Raw genomic sequence first — 13,206 nt, forward strand, 5'->3', positions numbered from 1 at the left:
TTGAGTTAACGTATAAAAAGTCAACATTTTTATGACCTCTTTATTTTTGTATTGGTTTTGTCTTTCAGTTTGATTCAAATAGATGAAATTTGTTAGAATTTGGATTAGTTATGGCTGGTCTTTCATCCTTCTTCTATTGTGAAATTTGGCTTCCTTCATATTTTCTTGAATTAACGTACATAGAAATGCAATTTTTACTAGACGTAATTCCTTAGAACATATTATTTGTGATTAAAATACATTTTTCAAACTTTTTCTGTTAAAGATGAGTTTATCTAGTTTATAATTTAGTCTCAGAAATCAATTTTCGACTTATAACGAAGTGTGTAGACTTTTTGAGTTAACATATATAAAATTAAACATTTTTATGAACACTTTCTTTTTGTGTTGCCTTTGTCTTTCTATTTGATTCAAGATAGATGAAATTTGTTAGGATTTGGGTTAGTTCTGCTTGGTCTTTCGTCTTTCTTCTATAGTGAAATTTGACTTCCTTCATATATTTTTGAATCAACGTACATAGAAATGCAATTTTTACTATACGTACTGCCTTATAACATATTAATTGTGATTAAAATACATTTTTCAAAAAATTTCTGTTAAATATGAATTTTATCTAGTTTACAATTTAGTCTCAGAAATCAACTTCTGACTTATAACGAAGAGTGTAGACTTTTTTGAGTTAACGTATAAAAAATTCTACATTTTTATGAACTCTTTATTTTTGTATTGGCTTTGTTTTTCCATTTGATTCAAATAGATGAAATTTGTTAGAATTTGGATTAGTTCTGGCTGGTCTTTCATCCTTCTTATATTGTGAAATTTGACTTCCTTCATATTTTCTTGAATCAACGTACATAGAAATGCAATTTTTACTAGACATAATGCCTTAGAACACATTATTTGTGATTACAATACATTTTTCAAATCTTTTCTCTTAAAGATGAATTTATCTAGTTTAAAATTAAGTTTCAGAAATCAATTTCAGAGTATAAGGAAGTGTGTAGACTTTTTTGAGTTAACATATATAAAATTCAACATTTTTATGAACTCTTTCTTTTTGTGTTGGCTTTGTCTTTCTATTTGATTCAAGATAGATGAAATTTGTTAGGATTTGGATAAGTTATGCGTGGTCTTTCTTCCTTCTTCTATTATGAAATTTGACTTCCTTCATATTTTCTTGAATCAACGTACATAGAAATGCAATTTTTACTAGACGTATTTCCTTAGAACATATTAATTGTAATTAAAATACATTTTTCAAACTTTTTATGTTAAAAATGAGTTTATCTAGTTTACAATATAGTCTTAGAAATCAATTTCCGACTTATAACGAAGTATGTAGACTTTTTGAGTTAACGTATATAAAATTCAACATTTTTATGAACACTTTCTTTTTGTGTTGGCTTTGTCTTTCTATTTGATTCAAGATAGATGAAATTTGTTAGGATTTGGATTAGTTCTGCTTGGTCTTTCGTCCTTCTTCTATAGTGAAATTTGACTTCCTTCATATATTCTTGAATCAACGTACATAGAAATGCAATTTTTAATAGACGTACTTCCTTAGAACATATTAATTGTGATTACAATACATTTTTCTAACTTTTTCTGTTAAAGATGAGTTTATCTAGTTTACAATTTAGTCTCAGAAATCAACTTCCGACTTATAACGAAGAGTGTAGACTTTTTTGAGTTAACGTATAAAAAATTCAACATTTTTATGAACTCTTTATTTTTGTCTTGGCTTTGTCTTTCAATTTGATTCAAATAGATGAAATTTGTTGGAATTTGGATTAGTTCTGCCTGGGCTTTTATCCTTCTTCTATTGTGAAATTTGACTTCCTTCATATTTTCTTGAATCAACGTACATTTTTACTAGACGTAATGCCTTAGAACATATTATTTGTGATTACAATACGTTTTTCAAATTTTTTCTGTTAAAGATGAGTTTATCTAGTTTACAATTTAATATCAAAAATCAATTTCAGATGTATAACGAAGTGTGTAGACTTTTTTGAGTTAACATACATAAAATTCAACATTTTTATGAACTCTTTCTTTCTGTTTTGATTCAAGATAGATGAAATTCGTTAGGATTTGGATAAGTTCTTCTTGGTCTTTCATCCTTCTTCTATTGTGAAATTTGACTTCCTTCATATTTTCTTGAATCAACGTACTTCCTTAGAACATATTAATTGTGATTACAATACATTTTTCAAAACATTCTCTTAAATATGAGTTTATCTTGTTTACAATTTAGTCTCAGAAGTAAACTTCCGACTTATAACAAAAAGTGTAAACTGTTTTGAGTTAACGTATAAAAAATTCAACAATTTTATGAACTCTTTATTTTTGTATTGGCTTTGTCTTTCATTTTGATTCAAATAGATGAATTTTGTTACAATTTGGATTAGTTCTTGCTGGTTTTTCATCCATCTTCTATTGTGAAATTTGGCTTCCTTCATATTTTCTTGAATTAACGTACATAGAAATGCAATTTTTAATAGATGTAATTCTTTAGAACATATAATTTGTGATTAAAATAAATTTTTCAAACTTTTTCTGTTAAAGATGAGTTTATCTAGTTTACAATTTATCCTCAGAAATTAATTTTCGACTTATACCAAAGTTTGTAGACTTTTTTGAGTTAACGTATATAAAATTCAACATTTTTATAAACTCTTTCTTTTTGTGTTGGCTTTGTCTTTCTATTTGATTCAAGATAGATGAAATTTGTTAGGATTTGGATTAGTTCTGCTTGATATTTCATCCTTCTTATATTGTGAAATTTGACTTCCTTCATATATTCTTGAATCAACGTACATAGAAATGCGATTTTTAATAGACGTAATGGCTTAGAACATACTAATTGTGATTACAATACATTTTTCAAACTTTTTCTGTTAAAGATGAGTTTATCTTGTTTACAATTTAGTCTCAGAAATCAACTTCCGACTTATAACAAAGAGTGTAGACTTATTTGAGTTTACGTATAAAAATTCAACATTTTTATGAACTCTTTATTTTTGTATTGGATTTGTCTTTCAATTTGATTCAAATAGATGAAATTTGTTACAATTTGGATTAGTTCTGGCTGGTCTTTTATCCTTCTTCTATTGTGAAATTTGGCTTCATTCATATTTTCTTGAATTAACGTACATAGAAATGAAATTTTTACTAGACGTAATTCCTTAGAACATATAATTTGTGATTAGAATACATTTTTCAAACTTTCTATGTTAAAGATGAGTTTATCTAGTTTACAATTTAGTCTCTAAAATCAATTTCCGACTTATACCGAAGTTTGTAGATTTTTTTGAGTTAACGTATATAAAATTCAACATTTTTATGAACTCTTTCTTTTTGGGTTGAATTTATCTTTCTATTTGATTCAAGATAGATGAAATTTTTTAGGATTTGGATTAGTTCTGCTTGGCCTTTCATCCTTCTTCTATTGTGAAATTTGACTTCCTTCATATATTCTTGAATCAACGTACATAGAAATGCAATTTTTACTAGACGTATTGCCTTAGAACATATTAATTGTGATAACAATACATTTTTCAAAGTTTTTCTGTTAAAGATGAGTTTATCTAGTTTACCATTTAGTCTCAGAAATCATCTTCCGACTTATAACGAAGAGTGTAGACTTTTTTGAGTTAATGTACAAAAAATCTAACATTTTTATGAACTCTTTATTTTTGTATTGGCTTTGTCTTTCAATTTGATTCAAATAGATGAAATTTGTTGGAATTTGGATTAGTTCTGCCTGGGCTTTTATCCTTCTTCTATTGTGAAATTCGACTTCCTTCATATTTTCTTGAATCAACGTACATTTTTATTAGACGTAATGCCTTAGAACATATTATTTGTGATTACAATACGTTTTTCAAACTTTTTCTGTTAAAGATGAGTTTATCTAGTTTACAATTTAATATCAAAAATCAATTTCAGATGTATAACGAAGTGTGTAGACTTTTTTGAGTTAACGTACATAAAATTCAACATTTTTATGAACTCTTTCTTTTAGTGTTGGCTTTGTCTTTCTATTTGATTCAAGATAGATAAAATTTGTTAGGATTTGGATTAGTTCTGCTTGGTCTTTCATCCTTCTTATATTGTGAAATTTGACTTCCTTCATATATTCTTGAATCAATGTACATAGAAATGCAATTTTTACTAGACGTATTGCCTTTGAACATATTAATTATAATTACAATACATTTTTCAAACTTTTTCTGTTAAAGATGAGTTTATCTAGTTTACAATTTAGTTTCAGAAATCAATTTCAGACTTATAACAATGTGTGTACACTATTTTGAGTTAACGTATAAAAAATTCAACATTTTTATGAACTCTTTATTTTTGTGTTGACTTTGTCTTTCTATTTGATTCAAGATAGGTGAAATTTGTTAGGAATTAGATTGATTCTGCTTGGTCTTTCATCCTTCTTTTCAAGCTTTTTCTGTTAAAGATGAGTTTATCTAGTTTACAGATTAGTTTCAGAAATGAATTTCCGACTTATAACGAAGTGTGTAGACTTTTTTGAGTTAACGTATATAAAATTTAACATTTTAATGAACTCTTTCTTTTTGTGTTGGCTTTGTCTTTCTATTTCATTCAAGATAGATGAAATTTGTTAGGATTTGTATTAGTTTGCATGGTCTTTCATCCTTCTTCTATTGTGAAATTTGCCTACCTTCATATTTTCTTGAATCAACGTACATGGAAATGCAATTTTTACTAGACGTAATGCCTTAGAACATATTATTTGTGATTACAATACATTTTTCAAACTTTTTCTGTTAAAGATGAGTTTATCTAGTTTACAATTTAATTTCAGAAATCAATTTCAGACTTATACCAATGTGTGTACACTATTTTGAGTTAACGTATAAAAAAGTCAACATTTTTATGAACTCTTTATTTTTGTGTTGGCTTTGTCTTTCTATTTGATTCAAGATAGGTGAAATTTATTAGGAATTAGAGTAATTCTGCTTGGTCTTTCATCCTTCTTTTCAAGCTTTTTCTGTTAAAGATGAGTTTATCTAGTTTACAGATTAGTTTCAGAAATGAATTTCCGACTTATAACGAAGTGTGTAGACTTTTTTGAGTTAACGTATATAAAATTTAACATTTTAATGAACTCTTTCTTTTTGTGTTGGCTTTGTCTTTCTATTTCATTCAAGATAGATGAAATTTGTTAGGATTTGTATTAGTTTGCATGGTCTTTCATCCTTCTTCTATTGTGAAATTTGCCTACCTTCATATTTTCTTGAATCAACGTACATGAAAATGCAATTTTTACTAGACGTAATGCCTTAGAACATATTATTTGTGATTACAATATATTTTTCAAACTTTTTCTGTTAAAGATGAGTTTATCTAGTTTACAATTTAATTTCAGAAATCAATTTCAGACTTATACCAATGTGTGTACACTTTTTTGAGTTAACTATAAAAAAATTCAACATTTTTATGAACTCTTTATTTTTGTGTTGGCTTTGTCTTTCTGTTTGATTCAAGATAGGTGAAATTTGTTAGGAATTAGATTGATTCTGCTTGGTCTTTCATCCTTCTTTTCAATCTTTTTCTGTTAAAGAGAAGTTTATCTAGTTTATAGATTAGTCTCAGAAATGAATTTTCGACTTATAACGAAGTGTGTAGACTTTTTTGAGTTAATGTATATAAAATTTAACATTTTTATGAACTCTTTCCTTTTGTGTTGGCTTTCTCTTTCTATTTGATTCAAGATAGATGAAATTTGTTAGGATTTGGATTAGTTCAGGCTGGTCTTTCATCCTTCTTATATTGTGAAATTGGAATTCCTTCATATTTTCTTGAATCAACGTACATCGAAATGCAATTTTTACTAGACAGAATGCCTTAGAACATATTATTTGTGATTACAATACATTTTTCAAACTTCTTCTATTAAAGATAATTTTAGCTAGGTTACAATTTAGTTTCAGAAATCAAATTCAGACGTATAACGAAGCGTGTAAACTTTTTTGAGTTAACATAAATAAAATTCAACATTTTTATGACCTCTTTCTTTTTGTGTTGGCTTTGTCTTTCTATTTGATTCAAGATAGATGAAATTTGTTAGGATTTGGATTAGTTCTTCTTGGTCTATCATCCTTCTTCTATGGTGAAATTTGACTTCCTTAATATTTTCTTGAATCAACGTACATAGAAATGCAATTTCTCCTAGACGTATTTCCTTAGAACATATTAATTGTTATTACAATACATTTTTCAAACTTTTCATGTTAAAGATGTGTTTATCTAGTTTACAATTTAGTCTCAGAAATAAATTTCCGACTTATAACGAAGTGTGTAGACTTTTTGAGTTAACGTATATAAAATTAAACATTTTTATGAACACTTTATTTTTGTGTTGGCTTTGTCTTTCTACTTGGTTCAAGATAGATGAATTTTTTTAGGATTAGGATTAGGATTAGTTTTGCTTGGTCTTTCGTCCTTCTTCTATAGTCAAATTTGACTTCCTTCATATATTTATGAATCAACGTACATAGAAATGCAATTTTTAATAAACGTACTGCCTTAGAACATATTAATTGTGATTACAATACATTTTTCAAACTTTTTCTGTTAAAGATGAGTTTATCCAGTTTACAGTTTAGTTTCAGAAATCAATTTCAGATGTATAACGAAGTGTGTAGACTTTTTTGAGTTAACGTACATAAAACTAAATATTTTTATGAACTCTTTCTTTTTGTGTTTGCTTTGTCTTTCTATTTGATTCAAGATAGATGAAATTTTTTAGGACTTGGATTAGTTCTTCTTGGTCTTTCATCCTTCTTCTATGGTGAAATTTGACTTCCTTCATATTTTCTTGAATCAACGTACATAGAAATGCAATTTTTCCTAGACGTATTTCCTTAGAACATATTAATTGTAATTACAATACATTTTTCAAACTTTTTCTATTAAAGATGTGTTTATCTAGTTTACAATTTAGTCTCAGAAATAAATTTCCGACTTATAACGAAGTGTGTAGACTTTTTGAGTTAACGTATATAAAATTAAACATTTTTATGAACACTTTCTTTTTGTGTTGGCTTTGTCTTTCTACTTGGTTCAAGATAGATGAATTTTTTTAGGATTAGGATTAGTTTTGCTTGATCTTTCGTCCTTCTTCTATAGTCAAATTTGACTTCCTTCATATATTCATGAATCAACGTACATAGAAATGCAATTTTTAATAGACGTACTGCCTTAGAACATATTAATTGTGATTACAATACATTTTTCAAACTTTTTCTGTTAAAGATGAGTTTATCCAGTTTACAATTTAGTTTCAGAAATCAATTTCAGATGTATAACGAAGTGTGTAGACTTTTATGAGTTAAGGTATATAAAACTAAATATTTTTATGAACTCTTTCTTTTTGTGTTTGCTTTGTCTTTCTATTTGATTCAAGATAGATGAAATTTGTTAGGATTTGGATTAGTTCTTCTTGGTCTTTCATCCTTCTTCTATTGTGAAATTTGACTTCTTTCATATTTTCTTGAATCGACGTACATAGAAATGCAATTTTTACTAGACGTATTGCCTTAGAACTTATTAATTGTGATTACTAGGGCTGCACAACGGGTAGGGTAGGTAGGATATGGCCTATACCCGCCACCCTACCCGTTTACCGGCGGTTAAGAAAATCTTTACCCGCCACCCTACTCGCCAAATAATGGATAGGGTAGGATACGGTTAAAAAACTGGCGGGTAGGGTAGGGTTGGCGGGTAGGAGTAGGGTATGTGCACTTCTAGGTAGGGTGGGTAGGATATGGCCTATACCCGCCACCCTACCCGTTTACTGGCGGTTAAGAAAATCTTTACCCGCCACCCTACCCGCCAAATAGTGGATAGGATAGGATACGGTTAAAAAACTGGCGGGTAGGGTAGGTTTGGCGGGTATGGGTAGGGTATGTGCACCCCTAGTGATTAAAATACATTTTTCAAACTTTTTCAGTTAAAGATGAGTTTATCTAGTTTACAATTTAATTTCATAAATTAATTTCAGACTTATAACAAAGTGTGTACACTTTTTTGAGTTAACGTATAAAAAAGTCAACATTTTTATGAACTTTTTATTTTTGTGTTGGGTTTGTCTTTCTATTTGATTCCAGATAGGTGAAATTTATTAGGAATTAGATTAATTCTACTTGGTCTTTCATCCTTCTTTTCAAGCTTTTTCTGTTAAAGATGAGTTTATCTAGTTTACAGATTAGTCTCATAAATGAATTTCCGACTTATAACTAAGTGTGTAGACTTTTTTGAGTTAACGTATATAAAATTTAACATTTTTATGAACTCTTTCTTTTTGTGTTGGCTTTGTCTTTCTATTTGATTCAAGAAAGATGAAATTTGTTAAGATTTGGACTAGTTTGCATGGTCTTTCATCCTTCTTGTATTATGAAATTTGCCTACCTTCATATTTTCTTGAATCAACGTACAAAGAAATGCAATTTTTACTAGACGTAATGCCTTAGAACATATTATTTGTGATTACAATACATTTTTCAAACTTTTTCTGTTAAAGATGAGTTTATCTAGTTTACAATATAGTTTAAGAAATCAATTTCTGACTTATAACAATGTGTGTACACTTTTTTGAGTTAACGTATAAAAAATTCAACATTTTTATGAACTCTTTATTTTTGTGTTGTCTTTGTCTTTCTATTTGATTCAAGATAGGTGAAATTTGTTAGGATTTAGATTGATCCTGCTTGGTCTTTCATCCTTCTTTTCAAGCTTTTTCTGTTAAAGATGACTTTATCTAGTTCACAGATTAGTCTCAAAAATGAATTTCCGACTTATAACGAAGTGTGTAGACTTTTTTGAGTTAACGTATATAAAATTTAACATTTTTACGAACTCTTTTTTTTTGTTGGCTTTGTCTTTCTATTTGATTCAAGAAAGATGAAATTTGTTAGGATTTGTATTAGTTTGCATGGTCTTTCATCCTTCTTGTATTGTGAAATTTGCCTACCTTCATATTTTCTTGAATCAATGTACATAGAAATGCAATTTTTACTAGACGTAATGCCTTAGAACATATTATTTGTGATTACAATACATTTTTCAAACTTTTTCTGTTAAAGATGAGTTTATCTAGTTTACAATTTAGTTTCAGAAATCAATTTCAGACTTATAACAATTTGTGTACACTTTTTTGAGTTAACGTATAAAAAAATCAACATTTTTATGAACTCTTTATTTTTGTGTTGGCTTTGTCTTTCTATTTGATTCAAGATAGGTGAAACTTGTTAGGGATTAGATTGATTCTTCTTGGTCTTTCATCCTTCTTTTCAAACTTTTTCTGTTAAAGATGAGTTTATCTAGTTTACAATTTAGTCTCAGAAATCAATTTCCGACTTATAAAGAAGTGTGTAGACTTTTTGAGTTAACGTATATAAAATTAAACATTTTTATAAACTCTTTCTTTTTGTGTTGGCTTTGTGTTTCTATTTGATTCAAGAAAGATGAAATTTGTTAAGATTTGGATTAGTTTGCATGGTCTTTCATCCTCCTTGTATTATGAAATTTGCCTACCTTCATATTTTCTTGAATCAACGTACATAGAAATGCAATTTTTACTAGACGTAATGCCTTAGAACATATTATTTTTTATTACAATACATTTTTCAAACTTTTATTTGTTAAAGATGAGTTTATCTAGTTTACAATTTAGTTTCAGAAATCAATTTCTGACTTATAACAATGTGTACACACATTGGTATAAGTCTGAAATTGATTTCTGAAATTAAATTGTAAACTAGATAAACTCATCTTTAACAGAAAAAGTTTGAAAAATGTATTGTAAAGTTTGAAATCAATTTCAGACTTATACCAATGTGTGTACACTATTTTGAGTCAGCAATGGGGTTTGGGAGAAGCTGGGGTTCAGTTTATCCCTATGAACCGTGGTTTCTTCATTATAAAACTATTAACTCAAGATGACAAAGACAAAGTTTTCAAGGATGGTAACAAAAATCCATGGATTGTTAATGATCAGCCTCTTCGTTTGATTGAATGGTATCCAGGGTTTGACGCAGACAAGCAATGTACTTCTCATTCAACGGTTTGGGTGAAGTTTCCTAGCCTGCCCGTGGAGATGTGGGTAGAAAAAACGCTTTTAGCTTTAGGGAAATCTCTTGGAACACCCATTGTGGTAGATAAGAGAACCCTAAATCATGAATATGGTCATTATGCATCTGTTTTGATTGATATAGATTTTGCTAAACATGATACTGATTCAGTTTATGTTGAAGTTGATGGACGACATTTTCTGCAACCTATTGAAATTCTAAAACAACCTAAGTTTTGCTCCAAGTGCAAGATTGTTGGGCACTTGGATAAAGAATGTAGGAAGAAGCATGCAGTTAATGCATTACATGCAGCTCATGCACGTACAGACGCTCGAAAAAATGTTGTTTCCTCATCGTAGCAGCTGGGTGGTTTTTCTTCTCTACAGTTAGATAGAACTTTCGAGTTGGGAAGTTCTTCAGCAAACCAAGCACCATAACAGAATGCTTTGCATCATGATCAGCAACCTCAAACTCTGGTTATACATCAAGGGGAGAATAATGATACATGGCAGACTATAAGTCATAAGAAGAATGGTAAGAAGAATAAGAAAGATGCTACAGATACTCGTGTGCAGGTTGATGTGGTGAGGATTAGTACTGCTGATTATGAACAACAGCTTCAGGAAGATCTGATCAAGTCCGAAGCTGCAATGCGCACTGCTGCAGCTATGGCGGAGAAGGCTGTTGCTGCGCATTCAGTTTTAGTTAGTAGGGCAAAGTCGCTGAGTACTGTTGCCTTAAATACTAAGCCTGGTGGGAATGTTGAATTGGCTAGAACTAGACTTCCTAATCCGGGTAGGATTCCTGTTTCGGAAGCTATTTACTCCTGTTTGTGCAGCTGTGGAAGAGTTCTGAATACGTCTCTTCAAACAAGTTTAATATCTTGGATAGTACTCTTGTGGGTGAAACGGCAAGTGTACATGAGCTTGGGCATATTGATGAAGTTGCACGTAAGGCTAAGCATCAACAGCTTTTGGCTTTTCAGGCTAGACTAGACACTTTGAGGGATGTTGATGTTTAACCGATTTGGATGAGGAATCAGAGCTAGGAGTTCGAGCAAGAAAAGGTTCTTCTCCAAGATTAAAATCCTCCTCAAGTACTTCTGAAGTACAGCTAACCAATAATCAAAATCCTATTGTTTAAATGCGGGTGTTGTTTTGGAATATCAATGGAGTTGCACGTGATGTAGCTCAAGATAAACTAAAGGAGTTGATTAGAGATTTTAAACCTGATATTTTTGGTATTGCTGAACCAAAAGTTCCCTGTTCTGCTGGGTTCAGATATGGTTTGCTTAGAGAAGGTTATTCTTCTCATGTTATTAATAATGCTTCTTCTTCTAGTATTGCTAATATTTGGGTTTGTTATTCAAATACTCTAAATCTTTCAATTGTTAATGTCAGTAAGCAGGCAATAACGGTTGAGGTGGATGGTGTACATGTTTCTTTTGTCCATGCTAGCTATATTCAGGTTACTAGGAGGAGTCTTTGGCAGCAACTTGTTAGTTCTGGTGATGGTATTCCTTGGTTAGTCATTGGGGATTTTAACTGTATTCTTCGTTTGGATGAGAAGAAGGGTGGTCTTGAACCTAGAACCTCAGCTATTAATGAGTTTTCAGATTGGTTGGATGACAACAATCTTTTGAAGCTGATGCCTTGGGAAGTAAGTTCACTTGGACGAATAGACAATCAGGTATGACTAGAATTAGTAAACTTGATCGTGCTATTATTAATGCGGCTTGGCTTGAAAAATTTGAGAATTGGCGGTGTAAAGCTCTTCCTAGGGAAGTTTCTGACCATTCTACTCTTTTGGGTTTTCCTTTTGCTGTTCCAAGACCCAAAAGAGCTCCTTTTCGAGTTCAAAAGATGTGGTTCTTACATTCTGATTTCCTTCGTATGGTTAGAGATAGTTGGAATATGCCTATTTCTGGGTCTTTTGATTTTATTTTCACTCAAAAATTAAAGAGACTAAAGGAATTATCAAGGAATGGAATCTTCGTGTTTTTGGTAATGTGCATTCTAGGTTAAAGCAGGATCAGTTGAGGTTTGAGGCAGCTGCTCTTCTTTCTGATGATAACCCGGATGACATTACTAAGCTAAATATTATGAAGGATGCTATGGCTAAACTTAATGATACTCGTGCTCAGTTGAATACTATGCTTAAGCAGAAATCTAGAAATAAGTGGCTTGTGGAGGGTTCAAGTAACACTAATTTCTTTCATAATAGCATTAGAATTCGTAGAAGTTCTAACACTATCTCTGAACTTGTTGACAGTGCAGGCAATACTATTTCTGATTATGAGCTGCTTAGAAATCATGTTGTGCACTATTATGAGGACAAGTTTAATGGGCCGGAGTGGAGATTGATCCTATTTTATTTGACTATGGTCATATTAGCATCTCGGAGGAGGAAAGTTTAGCCATGGACAAATTCCATCTTCTGAGGAGATTAAACAAGCAGTTTTTGATCTAGGGGCAGACAGTGCTCCAGGGCCGGATGGGTTTTCTGGATGTTTCTATAGACACTGCTGGGATATTATTCAAGATGATTTATTAAGAGCCGTTATTTATTGCTGGAATTCTGGTCATATCCCAAATGGGGTAAATTCTAGTCTAATTGTTTTGATTCCCAAGGTAAGAGGTGCTAATTCTCTTCGTAATTTTCGTCCTATTGGTCTCAGTAATTTTTTCTTCAAAATCTTTACTAAGATCTTAGCTACTAGACTGGGGAGCGTTTTAGATAAACTTGTTTCTGAAGAACAGGTGGCTTTCATGAAAGGGCGTAACATCCATGAAAACATTAGTCTTGCTTCTGAATTGATTAATGAACTTCATATCAATCGTAAGGATGGTAATTTGGGCCTTAAGCTTGATATCTCTCAAGCTTTTGACACGGTCAGTTGGTCTTTTGTCTTGGAGGTTTTTCGTAGGTATGGTTTCTCGGAGCATGGTGCACTTGGATTTCTCATATCTTCAATTCTGCTAGAATCTCTATTCTCTTGAATGGCAGTCCGGAGGGTTTTTTCAAGATAAATAGAGGTTTACGTCAGGGAGATCCTCTTTCTCCCTTGATCTTTGTTTTGATGGAAGATGTCCTTAGC

The 13,206-nt window shown here is 30.6% G+C and overlaps 1 protein-coding gene across 1 annotated transcript; it reads left to right on the forward strand.

Moving 5' to 3' along the window:
* Window positions 1-9,741: 9,741 nt before the first annotated feature.
* LOC113343064 lies at window positions 9,742-11,130 on the forward strand. The gene is made up of 4 exons (XM_026587386.1): window positions 9,742-9,757; window positions 9,864-10,450; window positions 10,571-10,870; window positions 10,948-11,130. Exons 1-4 carry the CDS (start codon window positions 9,742-9,744, stop codon window positions 11,128-11,130), a joined length of 1,086 nt encoding a protein of 361 aa, XP_026443171.1.
* Window positions 11,131-13,206: the final 2,076 nt, after the last annotated feature.

This window comes from Papaver somniferum, unplaced genomic scaffold (genome assembly GCF_003573695.1).
Source record: "Papaver somniferum cultivar HN1 unplaced genomic scaffold, ASM357369v1 unplaced-scaffold_53, whole genome shotgun sequence".
NCBI lineage: Eukaryota > Viridiplantae > Streptophyta > Magnoliopsida > Ranunculales > Papaveraceae > Papaver > Papaver somniferum.

What these genes read in the sequence shown, in the direction of transcription:
- LOC113343064 (XM_026587386.1), top strand. An exon ending in GTACAGACGCTCGAAAAAAT is followed by an intron (nt 10,451 to 10,570) that starts GTTGTTTCCTCA and finishes CATCATGATCAG; the next exon opens with CAACCTCAAACTCTGGTTAT. An exon ending in ATACTAAGCCTGGTGGGAAT is followed by an intron (nt 10,871 to 10,947) that starts GTTGAATTGGCT and finishes CTGTTTGTGCAG; the next exon opens with CTGTGGAAGAGTTCTGAATA.